This window comes from Oncorhynchus nerka, linkage group LG24 (genome assembly GCF_034236695.1).
Source record: "Oncorhynchus nerka isolate Pitt River linkage group LG24, Oner_Uvic_2.0, whole genome shotgun sequence".
Lineage (NCBI taxonomy): Eukaryota > Metazoa > Chordata > Actinopteri > Salmoniformes > Salmonidae > Oncorhynchus > Oncorhynchus nerka.
Window position 1 is genome coordinate 40,950,487 of NC_088419.1, and position 24,621 is coordinate 40,975,107.

General features: G+C 42.5%; 3 protein-coding genes and 1 pseudogene across 5 annotated transcripts in view; 1 reads left to right on the top strand and 3 right to left on the bottom strand.

The window, feature by feature from the left end:
* Positions 1–6,126, top strand: part of LOC115107994 (serine/threonine-protein kinase PAK 5-like) — a 117,391-nt gene extending 111,265 nt beyond the window's left edge. Inside the window, 3 exon segments of the mRNA XM_029631842.2 lie at positions 647–772; positions 3,977–4,111; positions 4,231–6,126. Coding sequence (XP_029487702.2) covers positions 647–772; positions 3,977–4,111; positions 4,231–4,386 — 417 coding nt within the window. The 3' untranslated portion in view covers positions 4,387–6,126.
* Positions 6,127–7,799: 1,673 nt separating this feature from the next.
* On the bottom strand, positions 7,800–14,473 carry LOC115107995 (lysosome-associated membrane glycoprotein 5). The gene is made up of 7 exons (XM_029631843.2): positions 14,270–14,473; positions 13,789–13,889; positions 12,788–12,966; positions 12,168–12,299; positions 11,880–11,976; positions 10,817–11,005; positions 7,800–9,169 (listed from the first exon to the last, which is right to left on the bottom strand). The coding sequence occupies exons 2-7, from the start codon at positions 13,844–13,846 to the stop codon at positions 8,991–8,993; spliced, it is 834 nt and encodes a 277-aa protein (XP_029487703.1). The 5' UTR covers positions 13,847–13,889; positions 14,270–14,473; the 3' UTR covers positions 7,800–8,990.
* A 1,153-nt stretch (positions 14,474–15,626) lies between these two features.
* On the bottom strand, positions 15,627–19,533 carry LOC135564236 (uncharacterized; annotated as a pseudogene).
* LOC115107502 (1-phosphatidylinositol 4,5-bisphosphate phosphodiesterase beta-4) overlaps positions 18,599–24,621 on the bottom strand; it is a 177,574-nt gene continuing 171,551 nt past the window's right edge. For all 3 annotated transcript variants that reach the window (XM_065008902.1, XM_065008898.1, XM_065008901.1), the window contains one exon: positions 18,599–21,684. In XM_065008902.1, the coding sequence (XP_064864974.1) occupies positions 21,616–21,684 (69 nt within the window). In that variant the 3' untranslated portion in view covers positions 18,599–21,615. The remainder of the gene's footprint in view (positions 21,685–24,621) is intronic.

The following is a 24,621-nucleotide window of genomic DNA, read 5'->3' on the forward strand; positions in this document are numbered from 1 at the left end:
ATTATGAAACACAGAGAGACGAAAGAGGTTGTTTTATTTTTATATATATATATTTTGGGGGGTCTGTCTTCTCTTGGCATCCATGAATACACACCACTGACCCTTACACCCAGTTTCTCACATGACGCCAAATGATACAATGTTACTTACAATGTAATGTTGCTAAACTCTGCCCTACACACACACAATAACCTACCTCTGTGCTGTTGCCAGTGATGCAGTACGAACTCCTCAAGTGCCTCTGACTGCAGGACTTGAGAGAGAGGAGAGGAGATCATAATCAATTAGCAATTATTAATTAAAGCCAGCCTAATGCCTCTTAACGAGCTGCTGGAATGTGATGGATGGCTCATTAAGGAATAATAGAAGCAGGATTAGAGTGGTTTATATGAAAACCTCTTCATCCCAAGAGGTCAATGTTCCATTTAATGGTAAAAACACAGAGGGTTTCAATTGAAAGAAAATTGTGAAATATTCATACTGTCCTTAAATATATTTTCAGAAAAAGGCAACACACATCCATCATGTATACTGGTAAAAAAAAAGAATTTTATATGGGATTTTTGTTTCCCCTTGTACGAAAGTGCTCTGAAAATTCCCATCGACAACACATTGAGATGATCAACCAAATGTTTTGTTCCCACAGATCAAGCTGTCAGACTTTGGCTTCTGCGCCCAAGTGTCCAAAGAGGTGCCCAAGAGGAAGTCTCTGGTGGGCACGCCCTACTGGATGGCACCGGAAGTCATCTCACGGTTACCCTACGGCACAGAGGTAAGAACACACGTTGCCAAATAACACATTCAAATGTCTGAATAAGTGAGTGAAGCCAGTGTTTGGAGGAAGTATTGGCACGGGTGTTGTCAGGCCTGAGACTAAAAGTATTCAGACCCCTTGACTTTTTCCACATGTTGTTACGTTAATAGCCTTATTCTAAAATGGACGAAATTGTTTTTTTGTCCTCATCAGTCTACACACAATACCCCATAATGACAAAGCAAAAATGGGTTTATAGAAATGTTTGCAAATGTATAAAAGAAAAAACTGAAATATTACATTTAAAATCAAATCTATCAAATCAAATTTGATTGGTCACATACACATGGTTAGAAGATGTTATTGCGAGTGTAGCGAAATGCTTGTGCTTCTAGTTCTGACAGTTCAGTAATATCTAACAAGTAATCTAACAATTCCACAAGAACTATGTAATACACACAAATCTAAGTAAAGGGATGGAATAAGAATATGTACATATAAATATATGGATGAGCGATGACCGAGTAGCATAGGCAAGATGCAATAGATGGTACACAGTATATACATATGAGATGAGTAATGCAAGATATGTAAACATTATTAAAGTGACATTATTAAAGTTACTAGTGATCCATTTATTAAAGTGGCCAATGATCTCAAGTCTGTATGTAAGCAGTAGCCTCTCCGTGTCAGTGATGGCTGTTTAACAGTCTGATGGCCTTGAAATAGAAGCTGTTTTTCAGCCTCTCGGTCCCAGCTTTGATGCACCGGTACGGACCTCACCTTCTGGGTGGTAGCCTGATTAACAGGCAGTGGCTTGGGTGGTTGTTGTCCTTGATCTTTCTGGCCTTCCTGTGACATTGGGTGCTGTAGGTGTCCTGGAGGGCAGGTAGACCGCATCACCCTCTGGAAAGCCTTGCTGTTTTGGGCAAAGCAGTTCCCATTTACATAAGTATTCAGACCATTTAATCAGTACTTTGTTGAAGCACCTTTGGCAGCAATTACAGCCTTGAGTCTTCTTGGGTATGACGCTACAAGCTTGGCACACTTGTATATGAGGAGTTTCTCCCATTCTTCTCTGCAGATCCTCTCAAGCTCAGGTCTCTCCAGAGATGTTCCATCGGGTTTCAATCTAGGCTCTGGCTGGGCCACTCAAGGACAAGAGGCGGCAGGGTAGCCTAGTGGTTAGAGCGTTGGGCTAGTAACCGGAAGGTTGCAAGTTCAAATCCCCGAGCTGAGGTACAAATCTGTCGTTCTGCCCCTGAACAGGCAGTTAACCCACTGTTCCTAGGCTGTCATTGAAAATAAGAATTTGTTCTTAACTGACTTGCCTAGTTAAATAAAGGTCAAATTTAAAAATAAAACATTCAGAGACTTGTCCAGAAGCCACTTCTGCGTTGTCTTTGATGTGTGCTTAGGGTCGTTGTCCTGTTTGAACATGAACCTTCGCCCCAGTCTGAGGTCCTGAGTAGTCTCCCAGTCCCATGATACTTCCTCCGCCATACTTTCCTCCAGACGTGACGCTTGGCATTCAGGCCAAAGAGTCCGGTCTTGGTTTCATCAGACCAGAGAATCTTGTTTCTCATGGTCGGAGAGTCCTTTAGGTGCCTTTTGGCAAACTCTAAGCGGGCTGTCATGTGAATTTTACTGAGGAGTGGCTTCCATCTGGCCACTCTACGGTAAAGGCCTGATTGGTGGAGTGCTGCAGAGATGGTTGTCCGTCTGGAAGGTTCTCCCATCTCAATAGAGGAACTCTAGAGCTCTGTCAGAGTGACCATCGGGTTCTTGGACACCTTTGTCACTTTGGGTTTTTGGCCAGGACAATTCCTTCAACCTCATGGCTTGGTTTTTGCTCTGTCAACTGTGGGACATTAATTATATAGACAGGTGTGTGCCTTTCCAAATCGTGTCCAATCAATGGATTTACTACAGGTGTACTCCAATCAAGTTGCAGAAAGGATGATCAATGGAAGCAGGATGTACCTGAGCTCAATTTCGAGTCTCATAGCAGAGGGTCATTTACTTATGTAAATGTGATATTTTAAATTTTTAAATTTTTAAAAATGTATAAAAAACTGTTTTTTGCTTTGACATTGGAGTATTTATTGTGTGTCGATCGATGAGGGAAAATGTGTATTTAATACATTTTAGAATAAGTCTTTAATGTAAAAAATGAATACTTTCCTAATGCACTGTATCCTCTAAACGCCGGCTTCGAGGGCATTATCAATTTTATGCAAAGGGTTACCAACATATTCAAATAATGCTTGACATATTTTCATTTAAAAAAAATATTTTGCTGAATTTATTCATACTATTTCATCCTTCCACAAGATATTGTCCCGACACAAATCTGGGGTTCCTACCCAAGCCGGCTGGTCATTTGTTCTATGGGTTCGGTTGCTTAAAGCGCGACCCAGTCGTTCAGTCTTTTTGTTCTGTACACAGTCGTTCATTCTAAATGTTCCATTGCCATACTGGCTGGGAACGTTCTTATCCCTTGCTTGCTAGCTAGCCAACTATGACTTACTTACAGTCACAGCAAAGGTCAAAAAGAATAACAACAGTAGCATTTACAGTAGCTGTTTTCCAAATGACATTTATTTACATACAGCCTGGCATAGAAACTGTGCTCTCTCGTCAGGGTGATGTTGTTCAGAGGAGCTAGCCAACAGCACAGCTAAGACAATCACTTCCAACTGAAGCTGTAAAGACTGCAAACTAGCTGCACTTCGTTTCGTTTCATCTTTTATTCAATTGACATTTCTTTGAAAATATCCATAAAAATGATGCCAGCTGATTCATGATTTCGACTGGCTGAGAAATGCTGCCTGCCTGTCTGCCTCGTCCCAACCCCGACACGTTCGTTACCATGGGACAGCTGGAGAACTCATTTTTAATATCGAAACAATGTTGCAAATGTCGGAGAGCGAGACAGCAAGGTTTATACAAATCTCCTCTGTTGAAAACAACATGTTAGTCTAAAGGAAATGTAAGATAATGTCGAGATGCTGTTTATAGTGGAGATCATGTTTAAAACGGGCCTTGCTTGGCTGATGAGACAGTGGATTGCGCAGACATATGGCACAGAGTAAATGGGCATTTTAACGTCATAGTATATTGTGGACTAGACCAATCACCATTCAGGACCCACCCGTTGCATAATGTTGTAGAAAGTGAGCTGTGAATAAAGACAATAACACCGTTCACACTGCCTGCTAGGTGGATATCTGGTCGTTGGGCATCATGGTGATAGAGATGATCGATGGGGAACCCCCGTACTTTAACGAACCCCCTCTACAGGCCATGAGGAGGATACGAGACAACCTGCCCCCACGGCTAAAGGAGTCACACAAGGTCAGCAGGGTTCATTTTTTTATTATAATTTTAATTGGCACATTTACAGACATTTTTATTGATGTCAGTTATTCCCCCAAATCAAATAAATAGTAATGTGTTCTTTTTCTCTCCTTCAGGTATCATCGGTTATGAGGGCCTTCCTCGACCTGATGTTAGTTAGAGAGCCGTCTCAGCGAGCCACAGCCCAGGAGCTGCTCCAGCACCCCTTCCTCAAGCTCTCGGGCCCCCCATCTTGCATCGTCCCCCTAATGAGGCACTACCGCCACCGCTGACCTGACCTCCCGCCACCAGGGCGGCTCCACACACCCTGCCAAACAAACACCCACATGACCTGAGAGACTACGCCACTAAAACAAACACTCACACCTGTAACCGAGCAGTAGTTTAGCTAGAGGAATTATTTACAAAGAAAAGATTAAAGAGAAACATGATATCTTCTATTTTGAAAAAATACTATATAAAGTTCAACACTGGAGCATAGGGGACTGTACTGTAGGAGTCTCTTCTTCAGTCTTCTGTGGCAGGCTTATTGCTTATACGGGCGCCAAATGCTAACAAATGCGAGCCTCTTGGTTCGTACTCTTTGGCTTCACTAGGCTGCTAGACCAGTAGGGTGGGTCGTCCCAGTGCAGTTTCCTCTCTTACTAGGCTGTCTGTGAGTCCTGTAGAGTTGTACTGTAGTAGCCATCGACTAGAGCGTAGACGGTGTGCAGTGATCAGCTGACACTGCCTGGCTGGCAGCCGTGTTGAGGGACCTATGAGACACGCCCACCGCCCCCAGACATGAGCATTAGATCTCAGAGCAATCAGGAAGCAGCATTTGGTGTTGACGAGTATTTGGTGATGTCTGAGTGGGGGCGGTGTGGGTGTGTCTTAGTCTGGCTAGAAGAAAGGCTGTTCGCCTATTGGTGGAATAAAAACATCGCTCTCTTCACTTCTCTTTTCTCACACTAACAGTGAAAATGTATTTTAGAGAAATATGTAAGTTTTTCTGTACAGTTTTGATAATTTGCAGTATTTTATTGTGTCGTGACCATTGTGATATGGGCAGTATTACATAGAAATCAGAGTTTCTGCGAAGATCTTTCCTACTGTTTATAATAATAATCCATTTTTTCATTAAGAATTTAACCCCTAACTGTTACAAAAATGAATATGAATATATTTATTATCCCACATTTGTGGACAGAACCTCCATTGAGTGTGGAAAAAGGGTAAGGCCAGAATTTTGTATGCTGTTTTAAAGTATTTATTTATTTTTTGGAATTGAAAGGTTTATTTTTTTGGTAGTGTGGCCTTTCTTTTTGTTTTACGTTTATAAATATCAACAGCCAGACAAACAGTGATGCTGGTTATATCATACAAGCAATACCCCAAGCATATCCATCATCACCATAATTTATTAATCTTTATAAAAAATGTCATTTTTTTACAAATCCCACGTAGCACTGTTTGAGTGGAAAGATAAGAGAAGATATCAGTTTATTTGTAAAAGAGACATTTATTCTTTACCCATCATGACACTCCTATAAATTCAATGGACACTCATCCAAGACTCCTATAGCAATATCTGAGCTTCTCAGTCTGATACACACAGTGGTAAAAGGTCTGTTTTTCTACTCTCACACATCCTGGCTGCCATCTGTTCCTTATCTCTCTCTCTCTCTCTCTCTCTCTCTCTCTCTCTCTCTCTCTCTCTCTCTCTCTCGCTCTCTCTCTCTCTCTCTCTCTCTCTCTCTCTCTCTCTCGCTCTCGCTCTCGCTCTCTCTCGCTCTCTCTCACACACAAACAACTGTGCCGCGATCTGATTCTCAGTTCTAATTGGAAAGTGTAACCCCATTTTGTTTTTAACACATCATTCACTGTGAGATGTAAATATGAACGTGTGCGTGTGTGTGAGAGCTGGTTTCGGGACTTGAATGAGTACTACTATCCGTGGTGTTGCTTGTACAGTGATATTGCATGTTTGTTATCAGTGAAGCTGGTTTCAATTAAAAAAGCCCATTAAAACATTGACAAGTGTAGCATGTGTTTTTCCACACTCTCATCTGTACAAACCCAGGGTCAATCCGAGGGCCTTTAAACCCACCATCAGATATTTACAGAGCAAATGAATACAAAATACACATTCTTGCATGTTGATGTATAGGTCAAAGAATCAAGAATAGTTCAATTAATTTCAAATAAGTGCACATTTAATCCCTATAATTCACAATTCTAAAAGTATGTTTGAACTGACATATCGATGTTGGTGTAGGAGTCTGACTGCAGGCTTATTGCTTCCTGTTTAGGTCTTATCCAATAAATGGGATTTTTCCAGTGGCCAGTGGCGTTGCAGATCCACTTGAGACCACCGCTGACCACTGTCCTGTGGTTCTGAACGTCAGATCGCGAGGTTCCCAGTTCACTGCTGTCCATGGTGCTGATATCTCCCATTGCCGCTAGTTGCTTGTTGTTTAAGCTATATCCCACCTTGTCCACATAACACTACAGATTACCAATAATTATGTTTTTGCCCATCCCTGATACCAAATACCAAACCATGGGTTTTAATTGAATATGCCGCTAAACATACGTAATAATGTTTAGCGGGGCACTTCAGTGGACACTGGTGTGTCTCCAAAATAGCCTTGCCTCTTTAGCTGAAACGACTAGAGGACTAATAGATAGATACGCATCACATGACTAGAAAATATAGGAGGCCATTGTTTTTTCCCCTCTTCTTGTGTGGAAGGAACTATAATAGGATATTGATTTGGTTTGACCCATAGAGATAGATAGAGGACTCGTCTTTATGTCTGTGTCATTATAGCATCTGTGACAGCATGGGCAGCGCCATTGAGGCTACAACTCATAGGAATCCCCACCCAGTTGACTACTTTGACTACTTTAAAATGGCGGAAGCATGGTGGAAGCACTCAATGGTGCTGCCCATGCTAAAACAGCCTTTTGGCCACCAAAGGCCTCTATCATTCTCTATGGTTTGACCCAGGAGGATAAAAATCCTCTTTCACAAGAAGAAACCTTAAAAGGAAGACAGGTAATGCAATTTATGGAAGACGGGTAATGACATTTTTGGATTACCCAAACTCTGTGAAGTCATTTGATTACATTCAGCTACTTTTTGGATTTCTTTCACCTTAAGAGGCATTAGAAGAAGACAAAAAAAATATGTTAAAGGCGATATGATTAATGATGTCTTTGGTGTTCAAACAAAGAGTTGTGGATGTCACGCATGCTCCATTTATTTTCAATTGGGACTTGCTCATATCGCGTTTCCTCTGACGGCCCAGTGTCAAACGGCGAGATCAATACTCCATCTCCGCCTCGACGCCTTGGCCATGCCATGCCGGACAGGAGCATCGATCACCCAGGTTCAGACGCAGCTCTCAGCCACTCCCATGGAGGACTCCTGGTTAAGACGTTGATGAGTGTGATGAATGTTTTACCCCTCTCCCATCTATTTCAGTGTTTAAGTCCATTCAGTGCGATAATGTTTTATGTTAAGTTCTCATGTTCGGAAATATTTGGCAACTGTAGTATATGAAAAACCGGCTACTGAAATGTATTTTACGATGCCTATCCAACAATCTGAGCGAATGAAAGCTGTCTTAATGTAGTAGACAAGTTTGATAGTGAGCATACACAAAGAAAGCATGAAAAACAGGCTTACACAGGCTTAGGATATCTCCTGTAAAATTTATTTCAGTGAACATTAAAGTAGCATCAGCATAGTTTTCTATGCATAGTCTTTCTGAAAATAGTGTACATTTATTATTTTTAAATCTTAAATATCTTTGCACATTTCTTTCACAATGATAAACACAATGATAAACTTCTTCTGACATTCTGATATGAGATAAATGTATTAAATATTTTTTTTGGGGGGGTGGCACGTTTTTACAGACCATGTTTTCCTTCTTTTTAAATTTACGTTTCATATTTTTTTCTTGACATAATTCCAATCGAGTCAGATCTGGAAAATGATCCGTCATACCAAAGTAAAGCATTTACTGCAATGATTTATTTTTCATGATTTCTGAAGTTCATTGAAACACCTGCACAGTGTACATACACACCACAACACCGTCCACTTTCACCACTATGGTTGCATTCTAAAACAAAAAGTAAAAACTGGATTCCGGAAAGTAAAATCTTCAGCTGAACATTAACTCTGGACCTGCTAACCTGCGAGGTTTCTTTTGTAGCTCGTTGACAGAAAAGACAGAGACACGTGATGGGAGGGGGGGGGGATGATGACAAAAGCGCAGGCCTCTCGACAAAAAAAACGGCGATTTCTGGACAGCAGAACACACAGGGGTGGAACGCTAACTGAAGGGGAAAAAACGCGTGCGTAAATCGAATGTTGCGCAAGTCTCCAAAGGACTTCAATGCAGGATTTTACGAGAACGCTCCAAATTACGCACACGTATCTCAAGTTAGCCATATCGCAAGTTAGGCCTCCATAAAGTTATGGCCTACTCTCCAATATATGGGGAGTTCAGAGCAAGGGAAGTCACATTGGTTTGACTTTGGAGAGGCAGGAGCGTTGTGGTTATAATTGTAGTCTAGTACCATTTTTTTAATATCCTTGAATGGAGAGTAGTCATGTCGTCTTGTTTTTAATGTCCTATATCCTTGAACATGGAGAGTCGTAGTGATTTGTAGTGTCTGATTCCTTACATGTCTTGGACATCATGTTGTGCTTGTTTCAATGTCCTATTACCTTGTACATGGAGAGTCATTGTGTTGATGATGATGTAATGTTTGATTCCTTAGATGCTCTTGTTCATGGGAAGTCTTGGAATGTTGTTCTACTGTACTATCCTTGACCATGGAGAGTTGTCATATAGTGTTTATTTCAATGTCCAGTTCCTTACATGTTCTTGTACATGGAGCGGTCGCGGGGCAGCTGTGGCTGGGTGACAGCGGTCAGTTTGAGGTGGAAGTGGTAGACGGACAGCGTGATGACGATGATGAGGCCCAGGATGAAACCCAGGATCAGAGGAAGAGTCTCCTCCAGCTGTTCCCGCTGGTCCGTGATGCACTTATAGGCTGCAGGGTGAAACACACACACAGAATACATTAGTGTGTGTGTGTGTGTGTGTGTGTGTGTGTGTGTGTGTGTGTGTGTGTGTGTGTGTGTGTGTGTGTGTGTGTGTGTGTGTGTGTGTGTGTGTGCGTACGTGAATCCGTCTGTCTGTCTGTCTATCTGTCCATACGTGTGCATGTGTGAGTGTGTTACCCACATACATACACACACACACAGTTCTATCTACACATGGGTTTGCAGCTAAAGCTAAATGATTAGCCTGCAAACCTAATCCTAACCTAAACCCTGACTGTTACACTAACCTAACTATAACCAATAATGAAATTCAAAATGAGTTCACTGGTCAGTCAGGTCCCTTTAGTTTTTCCCATGCCCACAGTGAGAAGATTCTCCTCTATGTGAGAGAGCCTTCACATGACCTCGCTGATTAATATTAGATCAAAGGTCAACACATAATAATATGAGGTCAACATGTCCCAGAAACAGTCTCACTGGTCTCTAAATTAGAAAGTGTCATATTTAAGGGCAACAGTCAGGCAGGGCCTTAAACTAGTTTAGCTCATATAAGGTAAGCGATATGTCGTACTGTTTACATGTACTATAGCCTTCTGATGTCCTGGATCATGGGATGGATTTTATGTTTATGTTTTCAATGGTGGCCTTCTCTGGTGGTTTGCAGATTTTCGAGAATGTAGCTTTAAAAGTGAATATAGTATGTACCAGATGAAAGGCCACTGTACACCAAGGGTTAATAAACACTATAGTTGAAGGGCACCGTAGCAAAACGCAGTCTAGTTTACTGCAGTCCAGAGAGAGAAGAGTGATAGCCTTTAGAGGACACAGTGACTGACAGTATATATCTAACTACAGTCGTGAAGTCTGCATTGAGGACAGGGCTATAACTACAGCCATAAAGTCCTAATGACCTCTCTCACATTCCCCTCTATCTATCTCTCTCTTCTCTCTTTTCCTTTTCCTCTCTTTTCCTCCCTCCCTCCCTCCCTCCCTCCCTCCCTCCCTCCCTGCCTGCCTGCCTGCCTGCCTGCCTGCCTGCCTGCCTCCCTCCCTCCCTCCCTCCCTCCCTCCCTCCCTCCCTCCCTCCCTCCCTCCCTCCCTCTGCAGCCATGCTCTTCAAACTGCAGCAACCAGCCCCCACAGAGAGAGAGAAGGAGGGTGAGGGAGAGGGTGAGGAAGGGCGGGGTGGGGGGGGGGGCGCAGTTTGTAGGGGTTGTGAGATAAGTTCTCCAATACTACTGCACGGTAACCTCTCATTATCATCATCATCATCCTCACTAGTGTCATATCTCTCCTCCAGGTGACAACCTTTATTATACGGGGCTGTACATTTGACATGGGTGGGACATTTGCTGATTTTGCAACATTTGCCATGAGAGGAGTACCACCGGAGGTTGTTGTGCTATACCTTCACTGAACATGGCCGGTATGATGTCATGGCTAGATCATGTACCTTCACTGAACATGGCCGGTATGATGTCATGGCTAGATCATGTACCTTCACTGAACATGGCCGGTATGATGTCATGGCTAGATCATGTACCTTCACTGAACATGGCTGGTAATGATGTCATGGCTAGATCATGTACCTTCACTAAACATGGCCGGTATGATGTCATGGCTAGATCATGTACCTTCACTAAACATGAAGTCTGAGTTGATGTCGAAGGGCTGGATCTGAATGTCACTCATGGCGACAGTCACTCCCTTTTGGTGGTCACTGGAGATGAGGGTGAGTGTCTGCTTCGCCTCGCAGACATAAGAGTGGCCAGCAGGGGTCACTAGCGCTGACAGACCGTGGGAGCTGGCTGTGTGCTTCCCAGCTAGATGGAGAGATGGGATAGGAGGATGCAGTACGTGAGGAAACATACTATATGGGTAGGTTGGTCTAAAAGAAGAGCACAGGAATTCCCACAAGACTGACAAAGTGAGACACACAGCTAGCCAGACAGACATACGTGCGGACACAAACAGGCAATCCTGAACGCACACACACACACACATCTACACATGCACACACAAGCATGCATGCATTTCATACAGAGAAACACAAAAACGCAACATGTATAGAAATAAGTCAAATAAAGGCTACAAAATATTGAAATAAATGTGGAATAATAGAGTATTCATATTAATATTTATGAAATCATTTGGAACAAATATCGAAATTTAACAACGTTTAAGTATAAAACGTATTAGGGCTATAGGAATAACTTTGTTTCTACACGCAGGTAAAACGGCCACTGCGGCAAGATGCACACCAATAGCGTGTCCAGAAAAGACGGGCTTTTTATCCAGCAAAAAAGTCACCGTTTTTCTTTCAATAATTCCGTGTTCAACTTCTGCCTGTCCCGTCATGAGTTTTAAAATGTGAATTAATACTGAATCCAAAAACAGTGCTGTTGGGGTAGGCTACGGGAATTTCAACATTAGCTCATCATATGTCTAATCGAAATGACTGGAATTAACCAAAAGTGACGGAAAAAAAACTATAAAACAGGAACATCATAATACTAATTATAAGAAGAAGGTTTTGTAGAAGAAAAATACATTAAAAAAACTCCGAAATAAGGCCTAAGTATGTTAATTGCCTTTCTTTATTGCACACGTTTAGTGCAAATATTAAATTATTATTAAACGAAACCATTTTGCAAAACATACACAGAAAATGCTGAGTGGGATATAAATGCTACTCACGGTTGTATGGGTTGATGAAATGCGTTTTCTCCGAGGTGTCATAAACAAACTGCAATTTGCTAATCTTCCACACCTCATCTCCCTTGTCACGGGTTTCCTGTCACACACACACACACACACACACAGTCATCACCAGCAGAAGAAGAACATTACGGATGTTATGTGTAGGCGTTGTTATCTAAACATATTTTTACAAGAATCCCACGCGGGATAAACGCTCTTAAATGATTTTGGGTAATTGTAATCAGACGCGGTTGCCTACTGACTGTTTCACAGTAGGGGCCAAACCTTGACGAAGTTGATGCGGAGTGTGTAGGCCTTATCCTTCCACGAGATGTGTATATCGGCGTCCTGGCTCCCGCATTTCCCTTCAATGTCTGCCCCGCGAGGCAGAGCCAGATACGCATTCTCCGTGATGAGCTGCAGAGAACAGAAGGGCAACAAACACCAATGTGTGATTGATTGTGATGGTCACATGCGTTTCTCAATAGACTAGTCTTCTTTGATGATAATATGGACTTGTTTCACACTGGCACGAAGTTGCTACAGTCGACCAATACGGGTTTCCAAAATATCAGCACATCATTTTACGCACAGCCCACCGCGCGCAATACCGTGGCATGAGTGCCCCATGTGTGTCTAAATGAGAGTAAATTCTCATATACAGAAATGTGTCAGTGTCAGTCTAAATTGACAACCGAAGTCTGACGGGCTGTGTCCACCCACACATTCCCAGCGGTATACTAGGCTATTATAGTGAGGATACGGTCCAAAAGGTAAGTGCCATGAAAAGTAGTGTTAAACTAACTGTATTATCTACGCAGTTGTATATGAAATCTTGACTTGGACACCTTACATGCGAAGTAAAAAAGAACACAGAGCCATGAAATATCGGAGTTGTTACTTACGTCTATCCCGTTGATCGCGAGGACGTCGAAGGGGACCGTGAAGCGGACAGCGAACTCGACCATGAGGCAGGTGGTCCCGTTCTCCCGGACCACGAAGATGTCTTTGTCTGGGTTGGTGGACAGACCGGAGAGATTCTCTCCCTCTTGCTCAGCCGTCACGGTCAACCGGGCCAGGATCCCTGAAAACGGGGTGGTACTGTGTAAGGGTCACGTCAGCAGTGTAGAGTACAGAGGTTAATAGAGTGGCAAATACATAACCGTTTATATGTTTTATATGTTTTTTGCGTCATCGATATTGCAATGAATATGCCCAAACATGTGAGGTCTGCAGAAGGAATAGAATAAAATTGAATATGTAGGCAATAGTATAATGAAAGATGGTTCACAGGAATGTGTTTTACTGTCAATGCTCTTACAGACTGGAGTGCATGCCATGCAACATGCATGATCAGCAAAACCAGGCAGCCCGAAGACTCAAAGATTAGACTCTAAAGGGCTTCTTGTCTCCCAGAAGAAAACTGTTGGGAGCAATGAATGAGGACCTATAGCTTCGCTGGAGTACATTTGCCTACTTAGATGTAACAATACCCAGCTACATTACACGGATGTAGTATACATTTTAAATCTCACCGCATGTCTATGCTAGAAAAATGGGCAGGACATAGAGATGTCCATACCGGTGAGTCTAATACATGTTATAATAATGACTTGCATTTGAGTATTCTTCTCACAATGAGCTTTTCACTGCACTGACGTTGAATACAGGTAGGGGATGTGCTACTACGCACACACTGAACAGGAATGCCCCCCCCCCCACACACACACACACGCACACAAACACACACATGCGCACACACACAAAGACAGCCAGACACGCAGGCTGCTTTGTGCAGTCACGACCGAAATATCGTATGCAACACACGCGCGCGCGCACACAGATGCACTCACGCACGCACGCTCGCACGCACATACACACACACACACACACAGTCGTCGCTTACCGAACAAACGTAGCAGAAGTCCTGCGCTATCCAAGGTGCTGAATCTGAGCCGCTCCATTGTACTGGATCCAGGCACTGAAACGGCTAACTGGCGGGGTAGCCTGTGTAGTGAACCCGCAAAGAAAGAGAGAGAGGGAGAGATTGAAAGAAAAGAGAGAGAGAGCGAGAGAGAGAGAGAAATAAAGAAAGCAATGAGGGATCCCGCTGCTCAGCGTCAGGTAGTCACGCTCATATCATCGCGAATGCAGCAAATCTCCAGGTGGACGTGAGAGAGATAGCATCCGGTTTGCTGCGCATTAAAATGCAACCGTTGTTCAGTTGCCGCTTTCTGAACACCTTGTACTGCTCTAGACTCTCTCCGCGCTCTGAATTCAGTCGATGAGAGAGCTTTAGGTGAGCGTCGCCTGCGGCAATGCAGAGTTTCCCCTGTACATACCAACAGATAGACAGTGAGCCGGTAACAACGCTCTGGGTGACTCACGTGATTCACCGGGGGAAGAAGTTCAGTTTCTCTCCCGAAGTTTGTTTCTTCCAAAGAGCTTCGCTGCAGCAACCGCAGCTAGTCCCGCAATGCTTCTGTTTCCATCACTGTGATTTGCAGCTGAGGTGTGTGTGTGTGTGTGTGCGTGTGTGAGGGGGATCGTTGCTACCCCCTCCTCTCTGCTTCTGAGCAAGATTGCAGCTGCTGTGGTGTATGTGCGTGCATGGATTGCAGTCTGGCAACGCGCTCTCTCTCACACACAGCTCAGTGTGTGTGAACTCAGGCTTGAGGACACCCGCGCAGTGTCCTCCTCTCACACCTTTGCCAAAGACATTGTTCATAATATACAGCGTACATACATACCCTTGACTACCATGTGTGTATGATTAAAACAATTCTAAACGTCACTAAACATATGAGCCGAAAAGAATGAGTATGTGTGTGATGTGTCAGATGATGTTAGACTTCATCGCTTGTAATCCGGCAATAGTGGACATTGTCCGTAAATGCTACTGACTCGGAAAAGAATAGCTGACAGAGTCAAAATCTCTGTCAACCGTTCAGCTGTGACAGTTGACACTCCTATGCTCAAGTCACCTCCACCCCCCCCCTTTTCCACTTCACAAACACAGGCAACAATAAAGTCTGCATCATACAGTGAAAAAAATATTCCTATAACGCCCTGTAAATGTGATAGCATTCTCAGTATACTTGACCCAGTACTCAGAATGACCCAGTTTTCTAAAGTCAAGGTATTGTGAGGGTTTTATAACTTACCAATGAGCTTGACGTTGAGGAAACACACACACATTCTCTCTCCTCCAGAGAATACAAAATCCTTGCCATTTTTAAATACAAACGAATATTTATTTATTCATTCATCTTAATATTTCACAATTTAAGAATATAATAATCATAATATAATTAGAAACGCAGTCCCATGAAAACGATTTAAAGAAATGTCATGTCTATTGATATTTCACAACCGTTATGAATAGCTATGCAGGTGATGGCGTTTGCTATTCATAGTAAATGTACATCATCTTTATGGTAGCACAGGAATCCTCTTTGTGCTTGAGGCTTCCCCGTGGATATGCCTTACGTTTGTCCCACCCCCTTCCCGACACTATATAAGGGTGCAGTGTGTGTAGCTTTTTGTTCCAGTCCAAAACAGTACTAACACACCTGATTCAACTAATCTCATAGTCCTCAATCTAAAATCACGAGTAGGTTAGTTTAATCCAGTGTTTTAGTAGGCCTAGTTCTGGAATAAAAGCAGTGGGAATAAAAGCTTGCAAATACTTCGGCTCTCCAATGGGACACTGGGCTATTACGCATGGCGCACAAGACATACGGTTTAATAAGAATGGGCCGTTTTAAAATTGAAGTCAAGCTCGCACTTCACGGCGCTTATGCTCCCCACCTGAGAGTGTTTTGTACTCAGCGGAAACGTCTCTGAACGCGGAATCCCTCGCGGTGAACCTGAGACCTCCTGTGCCTCCTTCCCGCTCTGTTTAAACGCGGGGAAAGTAATTCTCCGTAACAGTTTGTTGCCCAATACTGTTAAAGTCGTTGAGGAGCTGGCAATAGGCAGTGTAACATCTGCAATGTTGGTGTTGGCAGTTGGTGGAACGTTTCTCCACATAGTTTTGAACGGTCAGGTAGCACAGGACTGATACTTGTAGGCAAACTGCACATTTTCTGTAATAGCTATCTTCAAATCGCCTCATATTAAAGTCAGGTGCTGTTTTCAGTTTGTCCTTATCCGATTCGTCTTTTCCTTTGTTACCTGTGAGGGCAGTTAGTAGGATACCAAGACGAGAGGCAGTTGGCGCAGCTAGTGACGCACAGCTTTTGGTGGTCTTCAGGGTGTTGTCAGAGCTGGTGAACTTGCCCCCAGGTTTGGTGACCTTACAGACGTTTTTCGGGCAGGTCAGGTTGTTAGATCGAGGAGGGGGGTTGAGGGTGAGGACAACCGAGAAAAAACAGCCCCTGTGGATATGCTGTCAGTCTCTCTCAAACTCCTCAATGGAATCCATTGACAGTAATTGACTCTTTAAGACCAGATAATTTACTCTGTGACCCGAAGCCCTCGGGAGCCATGTGATGTCCCGTACACGCTTTGGAGACACGCCTGAAGAACGTCTGGTCTCTTCATGGGATCCAATAACTTTCTCACCAACTTCTCCTCGTTTACGTTACAATCCGAGCTGACATGGGAAGGACCATCTTTCTGACCCCCCAACGTCGTTCTCATTCGTTTTTTTGTTTGTTTGTTACTGGTGAGCGCATAAAAACAGTCTGTGTGGCCGAGAAACTTTGCCACCTCCATCGCCGAGTTACCGACTTTATTCTGTCGGAAGCCCCAGTCTCTTGAAGGCTCTCACCAAAAACATTGAGTGACCTGTCACCGCCGCGCACATCAGCGCAGTTCCCCCACGCGTCAACCATCTCTGGATCTGCATTGTTACTCACCAAAATCTTCACTGCCTCCACAGGCAAACTTTTTCACATTAAGTAACTGAGCTCAGTGCAGCCACTCTCGTCTTGACAATTGACACTGGCGCCCCTATGGAGAACCATTTCTATAAAAGTGGACCTGGTCTGACAGTCGGGGAGCAGAACAGAGGAGATGAGGAGATGAGATCTGCGCCCCCCCCAGTTTTGGAGTCGGTAATTCTCCTATCCAGCGCGTCAAGAGAGCAATAAAGCGCTTCAGATGCTGCACCGCCTGTTTGTATGTAGTGGTCTGGACGGCTGTAAATGAATTTAGCGCTTGTTGAATCTGATTATTGAATGTGGAACGCGGAACAGTTTCCACCGCTAGCTCCTGCCAGGGTTCATTGTTAAGGGAGAGACGTGTGGGCGTGTGTCCCCCCCCGCAGCCTTCAATGACACATACATCTTCAGTTGTCATCCTTTCACAAGGCAAGAACCAAGATATGTTTTTTTTTTTTTTTTTTACAATTACATAACATTTACATTCACAGGGATATTCTTGGGAGAGTTTCACACTGTTAAAATGGAACAGGTCGTACACTTTTGAACACTCCACAACCACCGGTTGACTGAAATGTACATCATTAAGGAATTGAGTGACCTGTGCCAAACACAGTAAGTCAGTCTGTATTCAAGGCCTGTACAGAGTTTGGTGGCGAAAAGGTGCAACTAAGTAAGTTCTCTGTCACTTGTGGCAGCCAGAGGAACAACAAACACAATTAACTCAAATCGCACAAAAATAAGGAAAACATTTGATCAATTGTACCTGTTTTGGACATTTGAAAAGGTCCTGAGAATCATTTAAAAAATATATATTTCCCAGCACTAGGAGCTAACTGATGATGCTCATAGGCAAAGAATGCTGCTCAGACCACTGCGCTATGGCAGTTCACAATGCTCTAGCAAGACTCAAGAATACTGTGCATGCTGATTACACCTGATGGTAATAACAAGTCTGTTTTAATGGTTTTGTTTTAAGCCTTCCCCAATCCATAACCCTAACCTTAACCACTCCGAATGAATACCTAAACTTAAACCCTTTTGAGTTGTTTCTGTTTTAACCCTGTAACCAAGAGGAATTAACCCTGTAACCATGTGGAATTAACCCTGTAACCATGTGGAATTTTAACCCTGTAACCAAGAGGAATTAACCCTGTAACCAAGAGGAATTAACCCTGTAACCAGGCTGAATTAACCCTGTAACCAAGAGGAATTAACCCTGTAACCATGTGGAATTAACCCTGTAATCAAGAGGAATTAATCCTGTAACCAAGAGGAATTAACCCTGTAACCATGTGGAATTAACCATGTAACCAAGAGGAATTAACCCCGAAACCATGTGGAATTAACCCTGTAATCAAGAGGAATTAATCCTGTAACCAAGAGGAATTAACCCTGTAACCAAGAGGAATTAACCCTGTAACCAAGAGGAATTAACCCTGTAACCATGTGGAATTAACCCTGTAATCAAGAGGAATTAATCCTGTAACCAAGAGGAATTAACTGTAACCTGGAATTAACCATGTAACCAAGAGGAATTAATTAACCATGTGGAATTAACCCTGTAACCAAGAGGAATTAACCCTGTAACCATGTGGAATTAACCCTGTAACCAAGAGGAATTAACCCTGTAACAATGTGGAATTAACCCTGTAACCATGTGGAATTAACAAATCCAAAAATAGAAGTTAATTACATAATACATTGAATTTGAGCAAAAGACTATTCCTCCAGCTCCTAAAAAAAAACATGTTAATGGTGGTCTCTTTTTAGGTATCCCTATAGACCAATAAACAAAGAGCCAAGACGACAGGTTTTATTTTACACCTGGATAGTTTATTGGTACACATACTATAAAACAGTATTAAAGGAACAGGGTAACAACAGTATTTTCATTGCTATAAGTTCGACAGTAGGCCTACGATATAAATACAAAAACACTCACAGGATGGTCTGTATGTCGACAAAGCTACAGTCAAAATAGAAAAAAAAGAGGATATACAAATCGTAAAGGAAATCAAAAGGCGACATTGTTCAGCGAAAATAATCTGCTTTCTCAACAAACTAGAGAGCAAACGTTTACATGTAGTACAGGTCACACATAACAGAAACATTCAACTAGTGCAAAAAACATATCGTCTTATACTACACACTATATTTAATATATATATATATTTATATACCTTTATATAAATAACCCCTTATTTTGGCATTTATCATTCGTAAAATAATTTAAACGTCCTAGCAGACATTGAGTGGCACATATGAAAGCAATGGAATAAAATATAAAAGCACTTTTAAATTTTTTTTAACTCGTAATTCTGCACTAGATATGTGGCGAGAGGGTTCGTTCCATGTAGTGTGAGGTGCTAGAGAGAGAAAGATGGATAATGAAATGGACTGAAACAGAAAAGACGAGAGGAAAAGAAAGAGGACAAGGGGGGTTGATAATTGTCTTTCCCAGAAACCAACAGAAGTGCACTATTCCCCAACCCTTGATTGACAGGGTCACCGGTGAACACCTTTTTGGTCAAAAGTAATTAACTACATACATTCCCATATATACAATACTCTCTCTACACCAGTTGAGTAAAACTACAGCAGAACGTTTAAAAGTACAACAATCTGTAGGGGTTGTTGTCACTTATTGTGTATTTTGTGTAATATCTGTTTTGGTCAATCTTTGTGAGTGTAATGCCATGCAGTATGGCCACACATTTGTCTGTCTGTGTACACAGTATATGCACACAAACTACAGTACCCATGATTACTTCATAACAACACTCCCACAATGCATCTCTCACTAAAAGGGCCGCCTGTCCAATACTGTCACTGCTAGAGGTTAGGCTACCCTTTACCCAAATCTAACGTTCACCATAAGTGGGATGAAACTATATCTGACCCTAGATCAGATGTTAGGCGCAACTTCATCCAACTCCATTGTGTCATCATGGCTGAGACACAGCGACCTATGAACCTCTGTTAAGTCCACCCTTACTGTCTCTACAAAACCAGAAACAACAACAAACTGGTACTTCTTGTCCTGACATGGTCTGTTTTGATATTCACTCTGATATCCAATGAAGTGATTTTCTACACAGCTTGGCTTCATCACCGATAACACGGCACAGGAATATCTGGTTAGAAATTAAATCAACTAGAAACGCCCGCACAACATACTGTTCTGAGCTGCTACGGGATGTGTCGCCAGCTATCTCAGAGGCCAGTAAAGGGAATGAATAAGCATGTAAAAACCATGTAATAAGCCTGTAATTACCATACCTAATCCCCCTGGCTATGGCACAGGCAAGAACAGTACAGGGATTATCTTGCAGCTGAGGTACAGTCAGAAGTGCATCTCAGAGCGCACACCATTTTAAACAATGTTTTCATTACTGAGGAATAAGCAGAGCTAGATGGGTGTTTCACTTACATTAGGCTGCTGTACTTATCGGGAGTCAAAGGGTCTATGAAAACACATTGTAGTGTATAGATTGTTGAAAATGGGTCCACGTTGGGAGTTTATGAAGACTTATTACGTTTGTCATTGACAAGTACAATACATTAACTGGTTATTTCTGAAGTGGCTAGAGAGGCCAGTGAAGGAACACTGGTCGACACAGTCATACCCCTTGCATACACTTCTGGCGGTGTGAAAGAATCAAAGAATCTCAGGTGTAGGCTTTAGGTTTCTTGGGGTGGGAATCATATAATACACATTCTGATGAAATAAAAAAAAGTGTGCATGAAGGACAAGCCGCAGTGTTAAGGACTACCTGACGTTGGGTTTGGGCTTTTTCTCCGAACACCGTTCATCCAACGTTTGTCTTCATCTTTTTTTGTGTTTTTTTTAACATTCTTATCAAAACACAGAGAAACCTAGTGCACTGCTACATTTTCCAATTCGGTTATGATGGCCTACCACATATAAAGTGCTCAGGACATTACTTCAACTCTTGTGTAGCATACAGTATAATTCACATATTTTGTGCTGACATAAAATTCATAACTAATATATATGTATTTTCCCCGTCCCATATTCTGGTGCTGTTATTGATACCAGGTACCATTAAAAATACAAAATAAAAGTCTTAAAAGAGTTTGAACAGGAAACATGATCTGTTAACTTCGGTTTGAGCCGTCATGACAACAGAAAGAGCAGACGTGATAGTACGTGTGTGTAAGTGTGTTGTCTGTATCGTTATGTATGTGTACAGTGACTATTGATAATATCTGCAAACATTGCTTCCATTAAAAACAGATAAGAAAGAAAAGAAAAGATGGATGGAGGTGTATAAAAACCAGATCCGGGAATGGTAGAGTGGTGGAAAAATGGAAAGGTGAAGGTTGGTTGTGTCTCTCAATGTTTCGGATGTCCCGTCCACCTTCCAACAGCAGTCGCTCATCTTACTGTCAATCACTGGTCTGCACCAATGGCTCCGCAGCACAGGGGAGCTGGGGATGTCTCATCGTGGGGTTTTCAGTGGAGGAGTGGTTGGAGTGAAGGAGGGCAAGGTTTGGGAATAGCACGTGGGATAACTCTAACTGAGAGGGTGGTCAGAGATGGGAGGACAGACCCTGTGTGGGAGTGGTTCATTGCAGACGGAGATATACAGGGAGCGAGAATTATGAACTATGACAATATTGCAGGTTGAGGATGAAAGGCGGAATCTAGGGTGTGTGTGTGTGTAGTGGGGTGTGTGAGTGTGTCTGGGTCTCTGTGTCAGTTGTTTTAGAGGGCAGTGTCTGTGTGTGTGTCTCAGGTGCTAGTGGGGGTGTTCAGACCACTGTGGCTAGTCTGGGCAGTGTGTGTGTGTTTCTGTGTGTGTCTCAGGTGGTGGGAGTGGTTAAACCACTGTGGCTGGTCTGCGGTCCATCTCCTCCTCCAGCTTCACCATCTGCTGGATGTCCTTGGCCTAGAGGGAACCAACACACACACACACTGTTACACACACAAACTGTTACACACACACCTCCCAATGCAAGAATCCACACACAGACTCCTACCAAAGGCAGGTACAGGATTCGACAGTGTACTACAGCAGTACAGTCATTTCTTGATGGAGACTACACTAACAGTACAACTACATAAACTAGGCCCGGTCCCAAATGAACCCTTCCTGTCCTGTCCTAGTGTTGCAGCATAATGTGACATGATATCCAGGTGTCAGGAAGACTCGCAGTGATTAGCCGCAATGGAACGTCTCCTGGGTCGTTGTGCTTTTTAATGCTCCTATGACTCATCATAATGATCAATGACTCATGTAGACAGGACTGACTGCTGACACCCTGAGTGCTGCATGTTAAAACAAAGACGAGCTCTCTCTCGCTCTCTTTCTCCCCCCTCTCTCTCTTTTTCTCCCTCTCTCTCTCATAGAATAACATATCATCTGTAGGTAGAAAGGACCTGCAGCGAATCCACTTGAACTAAACAGAGCAGATACCATCAGATTCAACAGAAATAGGGAAACTGGAGTTGAAAACGTTGACCAATCAAAGCAAAGTGGGGGAGGGGACAGGGAGGGACTGGGAATATCCAATGACACACACAGGTAGACCTGTGGTCACTTCAAGAAAGGTCGAAAGGAAGGAAGCATCATTAGTATTGGAGCAGGGTGTTACGGTGGTTGCTCAACTAAAAGTTTTTCTGCAGGACTTAGAGGTAATCTGTGGTTTAGTACAGTACCCTGTGTCACTGCTTCATTGCTCCAGACCAGCGCAAGGGGGAGTTAGAGGACTGATTATGCTTTTGGGTCCCAAGGCGCAACTGTGTCGCTAAAAATACACTTGTTGTTTTGTTACTACTCGTCAGTATTACCTACTAAAACTGTTGTTACACTAAGGTTTTTATTCAGAGAGAAATTTAAGACTACAATCAGGGTGTAGAAATGTTAGGATTATTTTGTTCTTACTGTAGTACTGCAGACCTACTACTAAGCTATTATTACTAATTCATTTAGAATTATATAAGAGCCCCTTAGATATTCTCAAAGATTTATTATGAACCCTGTTTTTCACAAGCGTAGCAGGCTGTAAATTCTGCAAACAACATTTCTAGTAGGACAATATATATTGGTCATGGCTCCCGAGTGGTGCACAATGGGATTGCCTTGCAGTTCTCCAGCTGTATCCACTGACTAGGGAAACGCTGACTAGGGAAACGTTCAAACTAATACAATATAACTATTAATTGTCAGACTGCAGAGATGCCTAATAAACAAATGCAGGTGGCTTCTATCTTCAAAATTATTTAAATGCTTTATTATCCAAATGTTTAAAATGCGTGTGGGCGACCTCATGCAACCGCAAAATGTCAGATGAAGCATATACTGCATGTACTGTAGTGTTTCTTTATGCTTTCGTTAATAAAATAATGATTAAAATACTCTTTCAAAATGCAGATGTTTATTTCCTTACGGATCCATAGCGAATGACTGTGGGAATAAATATCACTGAATGACAGAAATATTGGAACAAAGTAGGCTAATGAAGGTAAACAAATGGTTGCTTACTGGAAAATACTCTTCCAAATACACACGGTCACGTTGTACAGCGCCATTATGGCTATTAGCAGGGCTATTCGAAGGTCAATAGACTTGCCTAGAAGGAGGGTAGGGGGAGAATTCTAATTTCAAATGCATTTCTTAGTTAGGTTGGCTGCATCACAACCGGCCGTGATTGGTTGCAATTTCAGTTTAATCCACGAGAAAAGACGTAACAAATAATACAACAAATATTGTCTCCACCGGGAGACCCACGAGGCGGCTTTAATTTAGAATCCTCCAATCCTCTCAATGTAATTATTGGCGGAGAGTCACGCCATTGATTTTTTTTTTTAGATATACTGTAGGCCTACCGTAGGCGAAGTTAGTCTCACTAGTGTTGAGTAATGTGCTGTTAAAAGTGGTGTGGGTCTTATTGATAAAAAAAAAACATATTGAAGTTAGAAGCAACAGGATTTGAAGCAATAAGTATTTCAGCATCGTTTCGCGCTGCTCTGAAACAAGCATGGGAACTGGTCTTGATAAATCAATGAGATTTTGATTTTCACTGACTCTCCGTTTGGGTATTCGTTACACTACAATTAGGGTGTGGAAATGTTATGCTCTTAGAACTATAGCCTACTCCCGACATCACGTTGTAAAACGCCATATTTTCCTAAAGGAGTGGTGCAGCGGTCTAAGACACGGTCTAAGAGACACAAACTGCGTTGCTACAGATGCTGGTTCGATACCTGTGCCGGCCGCCACCGGGAGACCCATGGGGAGGCTTTTGGTTTCTCTCCCTCTAAAAACAGAAATAAATAATTCTGAATAACAAACTGGCTTTATACACAAATTAGTGAGAATGTCTCATCCCATGTTCAAGAATGGCCTTTTTCCTCGCTCACTCTAGGTTAAATGAAAACCAAATAATCGCGAAAATATATATATATATATTTTTACCAAAGCGATTATTATGACTATTAATTCATTTACAATTATATTAAAGCCCATTAGATATTCTCACAGACCACATTTGCTAAAACAAAAAATACCCCTTAGATATTAACTTCTTGGTGACAGGAGGGCAGTATTGAGTAGCTTGGATGAATAAGGTGCCCAGAGTAAACTGCCTGCTACTCTGTCCCAGATGCTAATATATGCATATTAGTAGTAGTATTGGATAGAAAACACTCTGAAGTTTCTAAAACTGTTTGAATGATGTCTGAGTATAACAGAACTCATATGGCAGGCAAAAACCAAGACAAATCCAACCAGGAAGTGGGAAATCTGAGGTTTGTAGTTTCATTTAAGCGATTGCCTATCCAATATGCTGTGTCTATGGGGCCAGATTGCACTTCCCAAGGCTTA

Bases quoted from the DNA above. Each gene is read 5' to 3' on its own strand.
- LOC115107995 (XM_029631843.2), bottom strand. From the start codon at position 13,846: ATGGAGCGGCTCAGATTCAGCACCTTGGATAGCGCAGGACTTCTGCTA. The intron at 11,977-12,167 runs GTTTGGCCCCTA...TGTGTGTGACAG, and splicing joins TCCGCATCAACTTCGTCAAG to GAAACCCGTGACAAGGGAGA. The intron at 9,170-10,816 runs GTACATGATCTA...TTCACCCTGCAG, and splicing joins AGACTTCATGTTTAGTGAAG to CCTATAAGTGCATCACGGAC.